Source organism: Sciurus carolinensis, chromosome 1 (assembly GCF_902686445.1).
Source record: "Sciurus carolinensis chromosome 1, mSciCar1.2, whole genome shotgun sequence".
NCBI classification, from domain to species: Eukaryota; Metazoa; Chordata; class Mammalia; order Rodentia; family Sciuridae; genus Sciurus; species Sciurus carolinensis.
This window is the reverse complement of record NC_062213.1, coordinates 202,135,599-202,157,237: the sequence shown is the minus strand read 5'-3', so window position 1 is coordinate 202,157,237 and position 21,639 is coordinate 202,135,599. Positions and strand designations below refer to the sequence as shown.

The following is a 21,639-nucleotide window of genomic DNA, read 5'->3' as shown; positions in this document are numbered from 1 at the left end:
CCAAAGTGAAGCTGAAAGGAGGACTTGGAGCTGAGGGACAATAGCGAGATAACCAGCATATCCTCCTACTTACCAATTTAGTTTCTAGTAGTTTATTCTAGGGAATTGTTTATAAATGTATGTTCGCATTAATCTATGATAGTGTGCAACCACATTATTTATAATGCAATGAAATGAAAAATAATGTGCTACTCACATCAAGGAATTAACAAAAAGTAAAGAAAATGCCAATAATGAACCAGAATGCCCACATTTTTGCTATAAATACATGTAACACAAAAAAAGCAGGAAGGAACATATATCAAAGTAGTAATGGTGAATTGGTTGTTTTTGAATGAGAGAATTATGAACAGTTTTCTATTTTAAAAAATTAATTTAAAAAATAATGATGAGGGCTGGGGTTGTGGCTCAGTGGTGGAGCACTGGCCTAGCATGCGTGAAGCACTGGGTTTGATCCTCAGCACCACATATAAATAAATGAATAAAAGATCATCAACTAAAAAATACTTATTAAAAATAAAAATTATGAATAGTTTTATTACCTTTTTTGTTATCTGAACTTCTTAGTTCTAGAGTAAACATATATTGTTAATAATAAATACAAAAAAATTTAGTTAAAGGCATTTAGTGCTTGCTTAGTATCCTGGTCCTGTCACCATGGTGCCAGGATAGAGTGTGTGTGTGTGTTTGAGTGTGTGCGTATGCACTCGAGCCCCAGGCCTGGGTCTCTGGCCTGTGACTGGTGCTGGGCTTGGTGAGCCCATGTCAATCTTCCAGGAGCCAGTGGGTGGGTATTTTTTGTTCTCTTTCCCCTTTGTGGTGGGGCAGTGTGCCCTCTGGCCCAGGCCACCTCCGTGCTCACGAATAGATGATACCTGACCTAATAATAGCTGCCACGCACCCAGTGTGCACTAATCCTCTCATTTAATCCGAGTAGCAGTCCTAAAGATAGGTACTATAAATATCTCCACTTAGCAAATGAGGAAACTGAAGCTTAGGAAGGTCACGAAGCTTGCTGAAGGTCAATAACTAGCAGTGTCAACAACCTCAGCAGCTGGACTGAGCACAGGTGTGCTTGCCACTCTTCTGTTCTCCCAGCCACCAGGGACCCCGAGAGCCCTGTAGGTGGCCCTTGCAGACCCCCTCCCAGTCTCTTGGACTCCCTGTTAAGAGCTGAGGTCTGAGCCCTAAAGGCCAGTAATTCTCAGGGGTGAGTTACTATTGCTATGCTAGGTCCAGCCTTGGAATAAGCTCCTCGATGTCACAGAGACAGTCTTCTAGTTTGGAAAATGATTATTCTCTTGATTTTCATTTCAAAATAAAATTGGTTTTAAAATAAGAGTATTTTATTGTATCACAATAGTCTGAACTTAAAGAACTCTGGGAACTGGAAAGAACATTGATAAAGAAAGACCATTTCCAGACTCTTCCCTTCTCCAAGCAGAGCCGAATGGTAAATCCAGCACTGTCAGATTGGACTCCATCACCAGATCAGCAATGCTTACCAAATCCCTGCCACCTCAGGGCATGTCACTGGGAATTAGATGCTGGGCAGAGAAGTAAGAGGCCTGGAGACACAGCGTGGGAGGAGGTGTGCTGCTGTGGGGAGGGTGGGCAGGGAAGGTCTCTGAGAAGATGACTTTGGAGGGACGTTGAAAACGAGTCAAGCCTGAGCCATAGGTTCTCAGCCACAGTGTGGCAGACAAAGGGGACAGCAGATGTGAAGGACTTGAGGCCTCGGAAGCAAGGCCATCAAGAAAGAACTCAACGAGGAGACCTACTAGGAGGCTCAGGATGGAGAGCATGAGGTCAGCAGGGGTCAAGGTCACTTAAGGACTTCTAGAACTTGGGAATTAGAACTTTGGCTGATATGATTGTAAGAGAAGTTTAGGAACGAATAAAAAAAACCGTTGGGAGAGGTATGTTGATGGGCAATAATTAAACAATAGTTGCCCAGCCTCTGCTTCCTTTGAAATACATTCCAGACATCGTGGGCAGTTCGAGATGGTAGGAGGCCCTGGGCCAGCCCCAGCATGTCTCTTTCGGGCTCCACTTAAATCACTTCTCCATACTTAAGGCCACACTTTTCCACAGTAAAACGGCACTAGCGAAGACCAGTGTGTAGACGTTTGTTTTTTAGCAATATTTTTAATATTCCACTTCAATACCAAGAAATAAGTCTTTTGGTAACACACTGATCAGTAGTAGGCAAGGCGTGTGTGTTGCACATAAGAATCTACTCATCTCTGCCCTGAGACTCTGCAAACATTTTACTATGTATCTTTCCAGTCACTTTTTTTTTTTTTTAACACATAAGATAGGGCTTAAATATGATTGAGCTCAAACCATTAGTCTTCAGTTTTCACTTAATATATCTCAAGTAGTTTTTCATACCCTTTGACATTTTCTATTTTGACATTTTTCTATTTTTTCTGTAATAAAAATGGTACTTGGCCCCGGGACTGGGTTGTAGCTTGGTGGTGGAACACTTGCCCAGCAAACTCGAGGCCTGTTCCCCAGGTGGAGGTGCCTCCTCACACAGCCTTAGAAGTCAGTCTTTGAACTGCTGTGTGCATTTTCTTTAAGTAGAATTGGTGGGTCAGCAGGATGTTGATGGCTTGTGCTTTTTTGCCAAATGGCCTTTAGAGTAATTTTGTCACCGTTCATTCAACAGCACGGACACTGTACCTTTTTCCCCAAACCCTCACCTCTGCTCAGTCTTATCAGTTTTTTTTTTTTTTTTTTTAATTGTAAACAAATGGGATACATGTTGTTTCTGTTTGTACATGGAGTAACAGCATACCATTTGCATAATCATACATTTACATAGGGTAATGAAGTTTGATCCATTCTGTTATTTTTTCATTCCCCCAACCCCTCCCACCTCTCTTTTCCCTCTCTACAGTCCCTCCTTCCTCCATCTTGCCTCCCTCCCACCGCCCATTATGTGTCATCATCCACTTATCAGTGAGATCATTCATCTTTTGGATTTTTGAGATTGGCTTATCTCACTTAGCATGATGTTCTCCAAGTTCATCCATTTGCCTGCAAATGCCATAATTTTATTATTCTTTATAGCCAAGTAATATTCCATTGTGTGTATATATATATATATATATATATATATATATATATATATATATACACACCACAGTTTCTTTATCCATTCATCAATTGAAGGACATCTAGGTTGGTTCCACAGTCTGGCTATTAGTCTTATCAGTTTTGTAATGTCTACCAATATGATAAAAAATGGCAACTTACTTTAATCTACTTTTTAAAATGTCTTCATTGAGCCTTAATTTCTTTTTTTTTTTTTGGGGGGGGGGTGCTGGGGGATTTGAACCCAGGGCCTCATGCATGCCAGGCAAGCACTTTACCACTGAGCCACATCCCCAGTCCCGAGCCTTAATTTCTTTACCTGACACATTTCCCTTTTTATAATTTGTCATGAATTCTGGAATTTCTCATGCTTAAGCTATTTGCCATTGACATAACCAAGTTTGATTTTTGTTCCATTTTAATAAGTACAGGGATGTTGATAATTGGTAAATGAATAATGAGTACATAAAGGATTAACTGTACTCTTCTCTACTTTTAGTACCTACTTGAAAATGTTCATAGCCAGGAGAGGTGGTGCGTGCCTATAATCCCAGCAACTTGGGAGGCTGAGGCAGGAGCATCCCAAGTTCCAGGCCAGATTCAGCAACTTAGCAAGACCCCCTCTGTCTCAAAATAAAAAATTTAGCTGGGCATGGTGGCTCACACCTGTAATCCCAGCACCTCGGGAGGCTGAGGCAGTAGGCTCTCAGTTCAAAGCCAACCTCAGCAACAGTGGGATGCTAAGCAACTCATTGAAGCCCTGTCTCTAAATAAAATATAAAAAACTGGTCTGGGAATGTGGCTCAGTGGTAAAGTGCCCCTGGGTTCAATCCTCAGTCCCTCTCCCACACCCCCCCGCCCCCCAAAAAAGTAAAAGAAACCAGGTGCTGTAGCATACACCTGTAATCCCAGTGACTCGGGAGCTGAGTGATAGGAGAATCGAGAGTTCAAAGCCAGCCTCAGCAAGAAGAAAGCCCTAAGCAACTCAGCGAGACCCTGTCTCTAAATAAAATACAAAAATAGAACTGGGGATGTGGCTCAGTGGTCAAGTGCCCCTGAGTTCAATCCCTAGTACCCTCCCCACCAAAAAAAAAAAGTAAAAGAAAATGTGCATAATACAAAAGTATATAAAATGATGCATGTTGAATAGGTGCATGTCTAATAAAATTTATCCCAATTTTCCACTTCGGGTGTGCATTTCAATAAATAACAAAATTTATTTTAACTGTGGAATTTCTATAAATAACAAAATTGGGGATATGATAATTCAGTTTTTGGTCGTTGGTGATGCCTGTTTCCCAGCCCATTCCTTAGATATTCTCTTACTGCCAGACCTTTATGGTGAAACTTTTGTCTTTGAGATCAGCTCATAATTTCTTTCCTGCTTACATGCAAAATATAGGCAAGATTTTACCACATCTCTGATTCTGCAGATTTATAGTCCCTTAGCATTATTGTTTTGCATTTGGAAAGATGAAAAAGGACATGTTCTTTAATCTTTTTGTCTTTCTTCTTCAGATGTTGAGCATACTGGAGCCACCAGTGAGTTCTATGACAAGTTCACGATTCGCTACCACATTAGCACCATTTTTAAAAGCCTTTGGCAAAACATAGCTCACCATGGCACCTTTATGGAGGAGTTCAAGTGAGTATTGGGCCCCCAATGTCACAGCTTGCTCTCTTGCTAATCACAGGACTGCAGCTTAAAAGCTTCCACAGCTGGGTCACTGTCGGCTGCTGGTCTCAGCCTCCCGCCAGTTTCACCACAAGGTTCTGCTTAGTGTGTGCGGTATTATCTAACTGTCTGCACTTGCAAGGTAATGCTGAGTTTGGGGTCTGTCAACATCTTTTGAGAGTAGTATATGTGAAGATCCTATAAATATGTATGTGTTCAGTGTTTTGTTTTGTTTTTTTCTTTTTTTTTTTATTTCCTCCGGTTACACTGTTAAATGAAGGTAGAATGACTGAAGTAAGGTCTTACTGTGTTCTTGAATATGATATCAGGCTTTGGAATTAAAAATGTTAGGAAGGGACTGGGGATATAGCTCGGTTGGTAGACGGCTTGCCTAACATGCACAAGGCCCTGGGTTCAATCCCCAGCACCACCAATTAAAAAAAAAAAAGAAAAAGAAAAGAAATGTTAGGACGGCTTTAGATGTAGAAGCAGGTTGGGGTTGTCATTAGAGGTGTCATTCTCAGTAGTAAGGCCCTAAACCTTTGTTAAGGACTTTTCACCAGGTGTGGTGGTGCACACATGATCTCAGTGACACGGAAGGATTGCAAGTTTGAGGCCAGCCTCCGCCAAGTAAGACCCTGTGCAACTTAGCTAGGCCCTGTCTCACAATGAAATAAAATGGACTCGGGGGGATATGGCTCAGTGGTAAAGTGCTCTTGGGTTCAATCTCTGGGGAAAAAAAAAAAAAAAGGGTAGGGTGGATTTTTCATGAACCTACCTGAAATTTCAGTGATTGCTTAAATCCAGACAGTAGTAATTCCATCTGTTATCTGTCAGTGCTTAAGAAAGATAGGTGAAGGGTGCTGCGGTTGTGGCTCAGTGGCAGAGCACCTGCCTTCTAGCACGTGAGAGGCACTGGGTTTGATCCTCAGCACCACATTAAAATAAATAAAGGTGTTGTGTCACCTCCAACTTAAAAAAAAAAATAAGGTGAAAATGTTGATTTTTTTTTTTTTTTTTTTTTTTTTTTTTTTTTTTTTTTTTTTTTTTTGCAGTGCAGGGATTTGAACCCAGGGACTTATACTTGCGAGGCAGGTACTCTACCAACTGAGTTATATCCCCAGCCCTGAACTCTTGAATTATTCTTCAAAAGAAAATTTATCCCATCTATTTGGATCTTCTATAATCCATGTTTTAAATCTTTTATCAAGTCTAGATATCCCTTGTTACCTGAGTGACTAGTCAGTAATGTATTACCAGCTGATAACCATTAGCTGGATAACTTTCTAGAGTAGACAAAGGTAATGCACTATTTCCATGAGCTGCTCTTGTAGTCAGAGTTTCGGTCCAACAAAAGCCTGGTGTGAGCTTAAAAAGGAGGTGCCCCCTGGCTTAATCAGCATGGTGCTTACTGGGAGGGCATGTCTTACCACAGTCATGGGGCCTCCAGTCCTTGTTCACACGGCCCTCACACCCAGGGACTGACAGTCTTTGGCCCTAGTATGAAGCTTCCCTTTTCTTCGGTAATCTGGCAGTTTTAACAGTTTTAACAGGTAGGCCAGCTGTTTGAGTTGACCAGCTAGTCCCTCCCTTCAGTAGAACATGGTCTGCAGAACAATCCTTTGCCTGAAAGCTTCAGGTTCTGTAAAGCGAATCTGTGTCTTGCCATAACAGTATTACTGATAAGGGTATTATAGGGCTCCACTTTTCTTTGGTATGTCTGTCTTTGTGATAAGGAATGACTTTATTGGTTTCTTGTCTGCTCTGTAGGTGATTATTTGTGCTTTCTTTATACTTCGGTGTGAGCATATTTTTTTTTTCTAGTCTGAAGGAGTGTCTTCTCTGCTTAAAGACCCCGAGCACATGAGCTGGGTCGTGGGTGGACCTGCTCTCTGGAGGGGGATGGCAGCATTTGCTGGTGTGAATGTGTCCTCTGTTGCCGAATTCAAGATGCCAAGGGAAGCGGCAGTTAGCTCTCATGAGCCATGCCCAGTGGCTCCCGCATGCCACTAAAATGAGCTTATCACGATTAATTAAGAAATTTAACAGAATCTAAAGAGAGACTGGGTAGTGCTTGGACTCACGGCCCCTGAACTTGCCCGGGCTAGTGGTCTCACACCACCGAGGCAGGCTTTCTCAGGCCCGGACGGACTTGTGAGCATGCCTCTCGTTGCCTTTTCAGTTCTGGGAAGCAGTTTGTGCGCTATATAAACATGCTGATAAACGACACGACGTTCTTGCTGGACGAAAGCCTGGAGTCCCTGAAGCGGATCCATGAAGTGCAAGAAGAGATGAAGAACAAAGAGCAGTGGGCCCAGTTGCCGCGGGTGAGGACACAGCCCTGGCCTGCAGAGTCTGCGGAGAGTCCTCCTTGGACACGATGGTGCTCTGCTTGGCAGGGGACCCTAGGTCTCACTCACTGCCAGGATTTTCCTACCTGTGGGGTTCCATGGAATTGTACCCGAGCAGAAGACTGAAATGAGTTGAGAAACCTTTCATAGTGCATCCTGCAAACCTTCTCTGCCTTTTTAATTTTAAAGAGCTTCTTAGAAATCAGCTTTTATTGTCTGAATTTATTAAGACTTGTGAAAGTAACTAGGAATTGAATCTCTAGACTTCTGTCTCTGGACAAGAATTCAGTTGTTCATATGGTCTTCTCCAGACAACTGAATCACTCAGTAGTCTTGGGGTTTTCTTTGAATTGATCTTAGTTTTTCTATTTAGTTATTAATAGAGTACTAGTTTGCCAAGTTTTCTGCTATGCTGGTAACAGTACACTGCCCCTTCCTGATACGATTGCAGCCATTTCAGAGGTTCCTGGGTCCGTTACTGGACCCCTGACAGCTGCTGGTGACTTCAGACATGGGTTGGTTCCAAATAACTACTTCCCAAGGGGTCCTTCTGCACGTGGTGGGTACTGCTTCCTGTGTGTGTAAGATGACAGATACTATTGATTTTTCTGTTTAATGAATGAAAAAGGGCACAAATAGTCCCTAACAATTGCTATTTCAGAGATATTCTCTTTGACTTTGAAGTTAGGTGCTGGATGTTCTGCTCATCTCTGCAGCTCTGAGTGACGGCAGACTCCCGCGCGCAGCCTCAGGCTCCTCTGTCTCCACTCTTGCTGCCTGGGTTAGCATTTCTCAGTGAGGGTTTTAGTTGGAATTTTAAGCATAGCAGAGTTTTGGTATAATAGTGAATTTTTGTGGTGAGAGACTATCCTCTGCACTAAAGAACACTTAACCATCTCTGCCCGTTTAGCATCAGTGAAGTCCACTCCTACTACCGTCACAGCCAGAAACACTCCCACATACAACTCGATGCCCCAATTGAAAAATCACTGCTAGTTGATCTCATCTAATGCAAGGTATTGAATAAAGACTCCAAAATATATCTCCTAAGCTCAGATCTCTCCTCACTCTAGGGCTGAGCAACCAGTGCTGGCCGCCTCTGCTAGCAGATGGTCTCATATGTCTCTCAAACCTATTCTCCCTGGTCGAACTTCAGTGTCTTCCTATAAATCTCGAGTCCGCCCAACTCAACAACTGGGACTTTCCTTCTGCTTGTTGCTCAGGCTCAACACTTTGGCATTGTCTTTGATTCTTCTACCCCTCTCTTAGAAGATTCTTCTAGGCACTATCTTAAAATATCTCCATGGACTGGCAATGTAGGTCAGTGGAAGAGCCCGTGCCCACAAGTGGGAGGCAAGAGTTCCATACCTCACACCATGAAACACACGCGCACACACACACACTCACATGTATACGTGTGTGTGTGTGTGTGTGTGTACGCCCCCATTTTCTGCCCACTTCCACCACCTCCAGACCACCATCATGTCTTGCCTGTGTTATTGCAGGAGACTGCTCTTGGTCGCCCAGCCTCCACCCTTGCCCATGTCCATACCAGAGGGAGGCTACTAAAATCTGCACAGTACCACTTCTCAGCTATGAATTGCCTGCAGGGCCTGACACACCTCTGCCCTCTTCTCCCGACACTGCCCCTCCACTCCCTCCACCCAGCCACCCACACTGGCCTCTCTGCCCTGGCACTGGCGGCTCCTCCACCCATGAGGCCGTTTCACCAGACTTGTCCTCACTCACTCCCTTCTGGGAGTCCTGCGGTTAAGTCACTCTCCCCCACATGAGCCACTTTTTGCCATCGCTGTCAGACTTGAGTTTCTTGAGGGGTGTTGGTTTACTAAGCAAAGTCTCCCGAAGCTCCTGTGGGGTGGGGAGCCTCTCTCAGGGCACAGGAGGCCCAGCCTCTAGAGGCATCCATCCACATGGTACTCGGGTGAATGGTTGAGACACCCGGAGCCACACAGTCCGTTCACACCTAGCTTTTCTTCATCGTCTTCATCCTTTTCTGAATAGGCTCATCGGTGACCAGGGAGCAGCAGCGTGTAGCCCTTGCCTCGCTGCAGGAACTCCACCAGGAGTGACACAGTCTGACCCCAGAGAGTGCTCACTGGGCAGCCTTAGCTATTCCAGCTGTTTTCCCTTCCCACTATGAGAAAAGGCCTCTAGGCAGATGTAAAACTTTAAGTCTCCCTAACCTGGCTGCGCATGAGTTCAGTACCCCTTACTATCTCATTTCCTGGCCATGGCAGAACCAAAGGGAAAAGACGGTGCCAGAGGCACGCGTGCCGACAGCTGTAAGAGGTGACAGCCTGACAGTGGAAAGAAAATTCCAAGGCTCGGCCATCCACAGGCACCTGCCTATCACAGGGGCAGAATGATAGGCCTCTGCTGTCCTCTGCACACAGCAGAGTACGTCGCCCATTTTTAAAATAGCAACGACTAAATAAAAGTTTTTATTAGGAGAAATGAACTACCCTTCCGTAACCCCAGTTGCTATCAGGTGCCATGTTACGGTCACTTAACTCATCCTCCACGGAAATCGATTGAGATTCCTTTTATCATTGAGAAAACAGGAAGCTCATGAGAGTTCAGGAGGGTGCCAGGGCTGGGGAGGCGCTCTGTGGTAGAACCTGTGCTTGGCACACACACGGCCCTGGGTTGATCCCCAGGCCACCTGACCAAATCCTAAAGGTTCTGATGCTGAAAGGAACACACGTCAGCTCTGCAGGGTGCTGGGGTGGGTTGTTATCTCACTCCCTGAGCATGTTGGCTCTCAGCCACTTGTCTAGTTAGGAGCTGACTGTTTTTCCTTTGCACCGCGTGTTAGTGAGCTGGTGACTGGTTCTGAGATTTCTTGGCCCTGCTTGATGTTTCCTAGGATCAGCAGCAGGCCCGGCAGTCTCAGCTTGCTCAGGACGAGCGTGTTTCACGCTCTTATCTGGCCCTGGCGACAGAAACCGTGGACATGTTCCATATCCTCACGAAGCAGGTCCAGAAGCCATTCCTCAGACCGGTGAGTAAATCTGTGGGGCGTTTGTTTTATCTGTTGGCCCCCACGTCCTACACTTACAACCTGATACAGTTGTTGAAATTCTGGAAATGTTAGCATCACAGTGGCCAATACATGAAGTTCTGTTGCTGATTTTGTTCCCAGTTACGCTAATTGATACACACAGTATACCTTGATGATAGGCTGCAGTGAAGATCTCTGATGTCACTACGTAGTCTACAAATGGTTCTAAGGTGACTTTGTTCAGTTTCTGCTTAGACACTACATTGTAGTGTTGATATTGAAGTTGTGGCATTTTTATCGTTATTGATTCCACTATGTGTAGGAAAATATCAGGTAACATAAAATGGAAATTGCGGGGGCTGGGGAGATAGCTCAGTTGGTAGAGTGCTTGCCTTGCAAGCACAAGGCCCTGGGTTCTTGGAGTACATTAAGTAGAGTCATTGATAATATGTAAGTTCTTTGGTTCTTGTAGATGTAGCTTTGCCACGTCCAAGAAGCCAAAGAGCTATATGCAGTGGTGCCAGTGACTCAGGACACTGAGGCAGTAGGACTTCAAGTTTGAGGCTAGCCTTGGCAATTTAGCGAAACGTCTCAAAATTTCAAAAGTGCGGGCTGGAGTTCTGGCTTGGTGGTAGTGCGCTCACCTAGTATGCATGAGGCTCTGGGTTCAGTCCTCAGCACCACATAAAAATAAAACACCTACAACTAAAATAAATAAATAAATAAATAAATAAATAAATAAATAAATAAATAAAAATATAAATAAATAAATTTTATATATATATATAAATTTTCAAAAGTGCTGAGGTGTAACTCAATGGTGGAGCACCCCTGGGTTCAGTCCCCAGTGGCACAAAAATAAATTAATTCTTAAAAATAAAAAGAGGCCAAAAACTCACTGGAATACAGCTGACTAGTGGAGAATACGCTTAGCATACATTAGGCCCTGAGTTCCATCCCTCTTTAGTCAGCTGTTTTGCTGCTGTGACTAAATGATCTGACCAGCCCTATAGAGGAGGAATGGTTTATTTGAGGGCTCATAGTTTCAGAGACCCCAGTCCATAGAAGGCCTGTCCATTCTCCGGGGCTCAAGGTGAGACAGAATATCATGGCGGAAGAGCCTGGCAGAGGGCAGCAGCTTGCATCATCAGGAAGCAGAGAAGAGTCTCCACTCACCAGATACAAAATATAGACCTCAAAGCCACACCCCAATTCCAGTCTCCTCCAGCCACACCAACCACTTCAATTAATCCCACCAGGGATTAATTCACTAATTGGGTTAGGACTCTTACAGCCCAATTATTTCTCCTCTGAACCTTCCTGCATTGTCTCACGTGAACTTCAGGGGGACACCTCACATCCAAACTGTAACAATCCCCAACCTCAAAAAAGAAAGGAGAAGCAGCAACAGTAGCCAAAGACTAATTAGAACCACAGTTAGGTTGGTTTGTTTTGTTTGTTTTCTTTCTTATTTTTATTATTTATTTATTATTATTCTTTTAGATACAGGGTTTTGCTAAACTTAGGGCCTCACTGAATTGCCCAGTCTGGCTTCGAACCTGTGATCCTCCTGTTTCGGCCTCCCGGTTTCTGGGATTACAGGCATACACCACCACTCCAGGCTCTCGTTGAATTTGGAGTGATTCTTGTTTTCATAATTAAAAGCATGAATTTAAAAAGAGGCTTTTTGTTGGTGTTTGTCAGTAGCCCACAACATTCCATTAATTACTAGAATTTTCATATAAGAAATGGTAAGTAAAGACATCTGAACGTCAAGCCAAATGTCTTCAGTGTGTGCCACACGGCACGCTGAAGGGAGTCTTTGAAGGCTAAACTGGCCACTGGAGTAGGAGCGTTGGGTCCTTCTCACTTCTCTAAGCAGCATGAATTGTCCTATTATCCTGTGATTTCCTAGGAACTTGGACCCCGATTGGCTGCAATGCTGAACTTTAATCTTCAGCAACTCTGTGGCCCGAAGTGCCGTGACCTGAAAGTTGAAAACCCAGAGAAATACGGCTTTGAACCAAAGAAGCTGTTGGACCAGCTGACGGATATTTACTTGCAGCTGGACTGTGCTCGGTTTGCTAAAGCCATTGCCGATGACCAGGTCAGTGCCAAGGGAGCAAGGCCCTTCACAGGTGCAAGTGGAGAGGAAGTGCTTGTTTTCCTCAGGGAGTAAAGAGCAGATCTGCTCCCCGTCCTCTCCCAGTGGAGTGGTTTTCTCACCGATCCCCATCTTCCCCGTCTCCTGCTATGGTGATGCCCTGCGTCCATGGTCTCCTAGTTCTGGAACTGCTCCTGGTCGTCTCTTTTCCTCCCTGCCCTTCATCCTTGTGCCCCTGGAGTCAGGTCTGGTCGTGTGTCTTGACGGTCCTGGGCTTGCGTGCTAGGTAAGCCCTGTGCCTCAAGTTGTCCCCCAGCCCTTTCACTTTCTGCTGTGAGACAGGGTCTCACTAACTTGCCCAGGCCGGCCTTCAGCTTGTCATCCTCCTGCCTGAGCTGCCTGAGGAGCTGAGATTCTGAGTGTGTGCCACCGTGTCTGGTTCCAGTATGTTCTGTTCCTCCACAGCCACCAGTTTAGTCTAAGCCCTTGCTCTGGAGCCTGTGATGCTCTGGCGCCTCAGAGGGGCGCCTCTCCCTGTGAGTTCTCCACTCCATCTGTGGCCTAGTAAAGGCCCACGCTCCCTCGCCCTGGTGTTCACTCACTCGGTCCTCACAGAACTCCCATGTGAGGGCTGCTGGGGGAGGAAGGGAGGCAGCGTGTGTGGGCCAAGTTTACATCCTGGCATTGACCCTGAGCCTGTGTCGCCCTCTCAGCTTCCTACCTTCAGGGCCCAGAGAGGGCCAGGCTTGCTTCTGTGCCTCCACTACTTACCCAAAATTACTCACATCACTGGCAGCCCATCAGGAGGCATTCCAGAAGGCTCTTTACCATCTCTCACCCATGGTGGATGCTTTTTTTTTTTTTTTAAATAACAAACTTTTGAGCTATAATTCACATATGTGGATGCTTTTTATTAAAAGCAAGGGAAGTAGTTTTGATAAAGTACCTGTAATGGGGGAAAAGGTGTGTCTAAAGCAGTTTTCAGCCTGTGGCTCAGTGGTAGAGCACTTGCCTACATGTGTGAGGCACTGGGTTCGATTCTCAGGACCACATACAAATAAATGAAATAAAGGTCCATTGACAACTAAAAATAATAATAAAATAAAGCAGTTTTTATAAAAAGTGGTGGTAAGTGAAAGGGTTAGGAAATTGTAGTTACTTGGGGAAATGTTAAAATATGTACTGTTTTTCTAGCCTGTGACTATATAATGGCACACATTCAGGAATGGAAGATAAGGTAGTCTGTAGCGAGGGCAGGGAAATGGAAATACCAGTGAGGCCTCGGGCTGCTCGCTAACCCTGCTCTCTGCAGGCCTTGCTGGGGCTGCAGTTTAGGTAACAGGGAAGCTCTCAGTGCAGATGAGCAGGCACGCCCAGCAAGGCTGAAAACAAGGGGTGCCACAAGAGAGCCTCGCACTGCCTTTCCTGGCGACAGCAGCAGCTCCACACTGCCTGCCAATGCCCGAGGACTGTGGGGGTGGCCCTGCTGGCACACCATCCTCCCCCGCCCCCATCTACAGAGCCCTGACCTTCCAGACACGTGAAGGAGCCCAGCAGCTCAGGAGGCGGAGGCAGGAGGATCACAGGTTCAAAGCCAACCTCAGCAACTTAGCGAGACCCTAACTCATAATTTTTAAAATGAACTGTGGATGTGACTCAGTGGTTAAGAACCCCTTGCATTGAATCCCCAGTACCAAAAAAAAAAAAACAGAAACAACCAGACCTGTGAAAGAGACTGTCCCTACCAGTGACAAAGGGGAAAAAAAGACTTTTTTTTTTTAAACTCCTGGGAATTGAATCCAGGGGTGTTTTACCACTAAACTACATCCCAGCCCATTTTAGTATTATTATTAACATCCTAGCCCATTTTATTATTATTATTATTATTATTGTTATTATTCTGGAAACTGAACCCAGAGGTGCTTTGCCACTGAGTTATGTCCCCAACCATTTTTAAAATTTTTTCTTATTTTGAAACAGGATCTCACTAAATTGCCCAGGCTGGACTTAAAGTCAGTTCCTCCCAAGTTGCTGGGATTAGGTGGGAGTCACTATGCCCAGATGAAAAAAGCACATTTTAAATAGCATCTTTCCCCCCACTTTTTTTTCAATTTTTATTTTACAGACTGCATTTTGATTCATTGTACACAAATGGGGTACAACTTTTCATTTCTGTAGTACACAACCTAGATTCACACCATTTGTGTAATCATACGTGTACACAGGATAATAATATCTGTCTCAGTCCACTATCTTTCCTTCCCCCATCCCCTCCAGTCCCATTTCCCTCTACACAATCCAAAGTTCCTCTCTTCATCTCTTGCCCCCGCTGCCACCACCCCCTCATTATGTATCATCATCCTCTTCGACCTTTGGTTTTTTGGGCTTGGCTTATTTCACTCAGCATGATAGTCTCCTACTTCATTTATCAGCAAATGCCATAATTTTATTCTTCCTTATGGCTGAGTTATATTCCTTTGTGTATATATACCACAGTTTCTTTACCCATTCATCAGTTGAAGGGCATCTCGGTTGGTTCCACAATCTAGCTATTGTGAACTGAGTGGCTGTGAACATTAATGTGGCTGCCTCACTGTAGTATGCTGATTTTAAGTCCTTTGGGTATAAACCGGGGAGTAGGATAACTGGGTCAAATGGTAGTTAAATAGCATCTTTGCTATCTTTTGCAGGGCATTGTTTGTGCTGCCTGTTGGGCATTTTCTGTTTATGGTGGCCTTAAGGTGATTAGGGACCTGCCTGCTTGGTTATTTTATTTTGTTTATTCATTTATTTGATGCTGGGGCTTAAACCCGGGGTGCTGTATAACTGAGCCACATCCCCAGCCCTTTTTATTTTGAGACAGGGTCTCACTTAATTTTTTGGCTGAGACTGGTCTGGAACTTGCGATCCTCCTGACTTAGCCCACCAGTTGCAGGGATTACAGGTATGCACCCCAGTACCCAGTTACCTGCTGGTTTTATCCGAGGATTTTGAGCACTGGGGTGGAAGTATTGGTTGCTCAACGAATCACAGGAGAGGTAGTAGAATTTCATTTTCTCCTTCAGATGGAGTAGTCTTGGTTGGCTTTGCTTTGGTTTGGTTTGGTATGTCTTCTTTTCCTGGGAAAACAAAAGAAGAAAAAAATGACATGTTGGCAAGCAAAGGTTTTTTGTTTTGTTTTGTTTTGTTTTTTTGCGGTGCTGGGGATTGAGCCCAGGGCCTTGTGCTTGCGAGGCGAGCACTTTACCAACTGAGCTATCTCCCCAGCCCCGCAAGCAAAGAATTAAGAGACTTCCTTTCCAGTATATCAAGAACGAGCTAAAGACCAGGGGCCAGAGGTTGCTGATGATGCAGAGATGAAGAGCCACCGGGCTCTGCACGACTGAGAAGTGCAACTTTGCAGTTGGTCCCTGGAACCGAGAACCCAGGACAGAGATGTCAGAGGAACTCAGGTGGCACTGACCACACCTGACCGTTTTCACAGGCGGATCCGATTCCATGAGCAGATTGCTTTCCCGCATTCATGAAGCGTTAGTGGTTTGTTAGTGCTGCTTCCCACTGAAAAGTACAGTAACCGTCCAGTTGTGCATCTCCCAGGCAGGCTTTCTACGTTGATGGCACCTTCTCTGACCTCCCAGAATATTGAGTCTTACTGTAAATTTAGTGCCTCGTTTTCTTGTTCAACTTTTCCTTTTCCTTTTTTTCCTTCAAGGTAAAAGTTCCATAATATAAAATTAACTGTGTTAAAGTGTACATTTAGGTGGTGTATAATGCATTCATAATGGCATGCAACTGTCATCTCTGCTTAGTTCCAGAACATTATTATCACCCCACAAGGATCACCTGTACCCATTAAGGAGTCACTGTCCATTCCCCCCGGCAACCATAAATCTGGTTTGTGTCTCTATTTTACCTGTGTTTGAATTTACCTATTTATTCTGGGTATTTCTTATAAACAGAATCATGCGACATGTAACTTTTTGTGTATTTGTTCTTCCATTTAATGTTTTTGAGTGTTTAGGGGTATAGCTCAGCAATAGAATGCACCTAGCATACATGAGGTCCTGGGTTCCATCCCCAGCACCACAAAAAATAAAAATAAATGGATCAAATAGATAATGTTTCTGAGGTTCATCCATGTTGTAGAATGTGTCAGCACTTCATTCCTTTCTATTGCTGAATATTTCATCTGTTGGTGAACATTTGGTTCATTTCCCCCTTTGGCCGTTGTGAATAGTGCTGCTGTAAACATTCATGTAGGTATTTATTTGGATGCCTGTTTTCAGTTCTTCTGGATATGTAGATAGTGAGGCATGGAGTTGCTGGCCATAGGCAATTCCATGGCTGGCTTTTGAAGGCCCACCCCAACGTGCACTCTTAACCTCCCCCAGGGTGCAAGTCTTCAGATTTCTCCTCATCCTCACCGACACTTGTTAATGTAGCCATCCTGATGGGAGCAAAGTGGTATTTCATTGTGGTTTTGATTTGCATTTCCCTAATGAGAAGCACTGTGGAACACCTTTTTATGTCCTTTCTGGACATTCATTTTCCTGGAAGAAATGTCTGTTCAAGTCCTTTGCTCATTTTTAATTGGATACTTTGTATTTTCCTGTTGAGCTGAAAGAATTCTTTGTATACTCACAGTGCTCGGCCCTGTCCGATCTGTGACTTGTAGATATTGTGATAAGGTTCTTAAAGGTAAGAACAGCGTCTTCTGCTTCTCTGACACCCGCCCCCAAACCCGAGGCTGCAGCCGAATGAGCTGCTTGGCTGATTGCTGGTGCCCTTGCTCCCGAGGCTGAGTGGCCCGTCCCTTGGCATCTGGGCCTTCAGTGTCTCAGCCGCTCACCGCCATGCTGGGCCTTAGACTCTGGCCTACCAGCACACACAGTCAGTGGGTGACATCTTACCATCTTTGGGAAACAGAGGCAGTTGTAGGAAGACGGCAAGTGAACTAGGCACGGCTTGCTGCAAGGATGCGCTCGTGGTGCAGCAGGGTCCACGGCAGCCCTGCAGATCTTGATGGCGACCTTGCCATTACCTCCTTACAGTAAGCAGGCACTCAGTAAAGGATGTGTTGCATTAACGTAGTAATTTGACTTTGGGAAACTTGAACGGGGCATTCTGAATGCCTTGCGCTCCAGAAGATGACCTTTTAAGGTCACTGCCAGGGCCAGCACCCTGCTGCCACTTCCCTCTCCTACCTTTTCTTGTTTCCTTCTTTCCCCCTGTCTTTTGTTTTCCCCTCCCTCCCTCCTGTGTGTGTGTGTTGCTAGGTGAACCCAGGGCCTCACACCTGAGTGCCAGGCCAGCATGGCAGCCCTGAGCTCACCCTCCAGTCCCTCTCCTCCCTTTTTCCCAGTGGCATGGTTAGGAGGGCGTGGGTGTGTGGGGAGGGAAAGCAAGCTCCTGCACTTATTTAGAAACTGAAGTTAAAAAAAGAAGAAGAGTTGGGGGATTCTGATCCAGTGCTCTAAAAGAAAACAAGCGCGAGGTGAATTCATGCTGAAGACACTGGCGTGAATCCAGAGAGAAACAGCAGGTCCCACTGCTCAGAAGGTGAGCAGCGGTGTCAACAGGGGCACTCTGCAGAGGCAGTTCCTACAATCAGGGAAGTCCCCCAGCTGGAGCCCAGGGGCCAGTGCTCTTGTGCTGGGGAAGGGGAGAATACCGTGCCCTGCACCCGGCTGCTTGCCTGGACGGGGGGGGGGGGGGGGGGGGGGGGGGGGGGGGGGGGGGGGACACAGATGGACACAGTCCTCCTCTCTGTTTGGAGTGGAGCCCAGGACACCAACACTTGTCCGTTGGACAGTGGGCCTTAGCTGGCATGATAGGAGACTGCAGTCCTACCCCAGGGTCTCAGATTTAGTTATTCCCCTTCTGTTTGTATCATTGTCACTAAATCAGCCAGTGGCCACGGCTTATGTGGTTAAGTGCAAGGCATGATGTCCTTTGATATTGTATGATGGCAGTGATTTATGTAAGTTAGGTAAGTCCCCATCCCCACTTCACTCAAGAAATGGGCTTGGGAGAGTTAGGGTCTTGTCTGTGGCCACACAGCTGGTGGGTGATAGGGCCAGAATTGATGTCCAGATTGTCCGGGTCCCTGGTGGGCACCTCTGGTTGGCCACTCCTCTGTGGGACACAGGTTGTGTCTGCCCCCAGGCCATTCACTGCTATTATTGGGATAGTCAAATGTCAGCAGAGCACCTGATGTGTCTAACTAGGGGATCTGAAGGGATTGATCGCAGATAGGAGAGTTTGAACTATATTAGGTTCTTACCATGTTTACTGTTAAGGAAGAAGGCTGAATTGCCACCTCCTTTCTGCCGTTAGAGCACCGTGCTCCGCAGGGACTGAAATGGACAAAATTTGTGTCTCCAATATTTAAACTTTAAAAGGAACGCACGCTGACTTCAAAAGTCAAAAACCCCTGTTCCCCTCAGTCTCGCAGCCCTCTTCATCAGGGACAGCCTCGTCCAGTTGGGCAGGTCTTGTTCCAGTCTTCTCTATGCATTTGTGGGTATAAAAAGTATATCCTTGGGGGCTGGGGTTGTGGCTCAGGGGTAGAGCGCTTGCCCAGCATGTGCGAGGCACCAGGTTCCATTCTCAGCACCACATATACATAAATAAAATAAAGGTCCGTTGACAATTAAAAAAATATTTTTTAAAAAGTATATCCTTTAATGTTTTATCTAGCTACAAATGCACAAAGAAAACTAAAATATATATGACATAGAATTATGTGTGATTTCAGGGGTTTGGGTTTCTGTTGTTTTTTGATATTGGGGACGGAACCCAGAAGTGCTCTAACCCTGTGTCTGTCCCAAGCCCTTTTTAATCTTTTGAGACAGAGTCTCTCCCAGTTGCTGAGGCTGGACTCAAACTTGTCCTCCTGCCTCAGCCTCCTAATGTGCTGGGATTACAGTCATGCACCCTGTGCCTGGTGATTTTTCCAGATTTTTCGGTGGGGGGAGCTACCACAGACCGATTATATTTGGGACTTGTTTTTTTTCCATTGAAAGTGAATTCATGTCTTACATTGTCTTTCCTCATGTGCAGAGATCCTACAGCAAGGAACTGTTTGAAGAAGTCATTTCAAAGATGCGGAAGGCAGGGATCAAATCCACAATAGCGATAGAGAAGTTTAAACTTCTCGCCGAGAAAGTAGAGGAGATAGTGGCTAAGAATGCACGAGCAGAAATCGACTACAGTGACGCTCCGGATGAGTTCAGAGGCAAGTGGCCTGACTTTTCCCGCTGATTTGAGGCTACTTGAAGTGCGCACTGACAGGGCACCACCTGTGCTCCCAGGTTCTCTGATGATGTTCTGCAGGTGCTGCACCACCACCACCACCACCACCCCACCCCACCCTGCTCCGTGGACTGGGATTTAACCCAGGGGTGCCCTACCCCTGAGTCACATCCCCAGTCCTTTTTTATTTTGAGACAGGGTCTCACTGAGTTGGTTAGGATCCTGCTAAGTTTCTGAGGCTGGCTTTGAACTTGAAATCCTTCTGCCTCAGCCTCCCAAGTAGCTGGGATCATAGGCAGGCGCCACCACACCTGGCTTACAGTAGCTTCTTGAGAGGCTCTGTCTGAAATTACATTTGCCTATTTTTAGATCACAGTGTAAATTGAAAAATGTCCTTAGCCTGATTTCAAATCACATAACAACCCTGAAGATTTTAAGGGCAGCTTTGCCCTCTGTAGGTGAGGATTCAGACTTTCAAAGAATCCTGAGAAGCCCTGATCAGGTCCAGCCCTGTGGGGCCTGCTGCATACCTGTCCCAGGGTCTTGGTTCTCCTCCTGGCATGGGACACCAGGCTACTTTTCCCTCTACACAAGGTCTTAATCTCCTGCAGATTTCCTCCCAGTGTGGGGATCTCTAGAGAAGCCATTTGCTGTTCCTTTGTATATATTTTTTGATGGTAAGAGGGCTTGGTTTTGTTTTTTTCGATTGAACCCCATCATCAGAGCTTGCTTTGCTTTGTCTCTGCAGACCCTCTGATGGACACCCTGATGACTGACCCTGTGCGGCTGCCCTCTGGCACCATCATGGACCGCTCCATCATCCTGCGGCACTTGCTGAACTCCCCCACCGACCCCTTCAACCGGCAGACGCTGACCGAGAGCATGCTGGAACCAGGTAGGTCACCGCAGCTTGTTGCAGCATGCCCTCGGTGCCAGGAGCTCAGCCAGAACAGGGAGAGGAGCCAAGTCCAGTCTCCGCCCAGCTTGTGGCACTTTGTACAGAAAAGACATAGGGCGCGCTGTTCTTTTTCACTGGCCATCTGGCCCTTCCGTTCGGCCCTGTGTCTTTTGCAGGCTTCAGCCTAATGAGGCCACGAGTGGTCTCTTCTTTCCGCGGAGGCCTCTGTCTCAGGAAGAGTTCTCCACCTGGGACACTGATGGCCTTTCCTTTTCTTCCCTCAGTGCCAGAACTGAAAGAACAGATTCAGGCGTGGATGAGAGAGAAACAGAACAGCGATCACTAACCGCCCTCCGCCCACCTCTGCTGGGAGCAGCCAAGGCCAGCGAGGCAGCAGGGCAGCTGCCACAGTGTGACTGCTGCTGACCGTCGAGGCCAGATGCGGCCAGTTCCCGAGAGCCCACCCAGAGCGACCAAACACAGAGACCTGAAGGGACGTGAATGAGAAGAGGAGCCCAATCCTGTACATATATTTAAGTGACAGACACAGTCAAAAGCTTGAGGGACGGGTTTTATGGTTGCTTGCGTAATAAAGCACGTCCTTCCGTGTCACGATGGGGCTTTTGCAGTGGAAGTCTTTTAGTGATGGTGACTGGGCCTGGGCAGCGTCCCCTCATCCTTCGTCGTTGGGTTTTTGTTTTTTTTGTTTTTTTTTTTGTTTTGGTTTTTTTTTGTTTTGGTTTTTTTTTTTTTTTTTTTTTTTTTTTTTTTTTCTGTTTTTTTGTTTTGTTTTGTTTTTGTTTTTTGTTTTGTGGGTTTTTTTTTTTTTTTTTTTTAATCCAATATCCGTTGATTTGATTGTGATTGGAGAACTTGGACATTTTGCTGCTAAAGAATCTCCCCCCCTTCCTGCCCCTACTTGCACTGCTGTGGATTTTTTTTTAAGAGAAGCAAAAACAAAAACAACTCCTTTCCCCGCCCCCAAGCATATATTCTGTGAGATAACTGTGCCTGCGACAAAGTGTTAATCCTGGGATCGTATTTTTATATCATATTCACATATTTGTTTTTTTAATTGGTGTTAGATGACATGATTAATAAAAAAGGCAAGATATTTTCAGAATTTGAATTTCAGTTTTTTTTTTCTTTTGAAATGTCCCTTTTAAATTTTTTTATTATAATCAAAATGAAGAGAATCCTGTTGCTCTGGTCCTTATAACAAGCCCTCTCTTA

General features: G+C 45.5%; 1 protein-coding gene and 1 non-coding gene across 5 annotated transcripts in view; one reads left to right on the top strand and one right to left on the bottom strand.

Moving 5' to 3' along the window:
* The window catches only part of Ube4b (ubiquitination factor E4B), a 119,427-nt gene extending 98,268 nt beyond the window's left edge, over window positions 1-21,159 (top strand). For 2 of the 4 annotated variants that reach the window (XM_047558038.1, XM_047558029.1), the window contains exons 22-28: window positions 4,621-4,747; window positions 6,960-7,104; window positions 10,016-10,150; window positions 12,066-12,257; window positions 19,317-19,491; window positions 20,257-20,403; window positions 20,691-21,158. In XM_047558038.1, coding sequence (XP_047413994.1) covers window positions 4,621-4,747; window positions 6,960-7,104; window positions 10,016-10,150; window positions 12,066-12,257; window positions 19,317-19,491; window positions 20,257-20,403; window positions 20,691-20,752 — 983 coding nt within the window. In that variant the 3' untranslated portion in view covers window positions 20,753-21,158. Of the gene's footprint in view, window positions 1-4,620; window positions 4,748-6,959; window positions 7,105-10,015; window positions 10,151-12,065; window positions 12,258-19,316; window positions 19,492-20,256; window positions 20,404-20,690 lie in introns of all 4 variants that reach the window. The other 2 variants (XM_047558020.1, XM_047558048.1) reach the window with 2 other exon arrangements.
* On the bottom strand, window positions 3,324-3,397 carry Trnaa-ggc (transfer RNA alanine (anticodon GGC)). The gene has a single exon. It is a non-coding gene; the product is annotated as a tRNA-Ala (tRNA).
* Window positions 21,160-21,639: the final 480 nt, after the last annotated feature.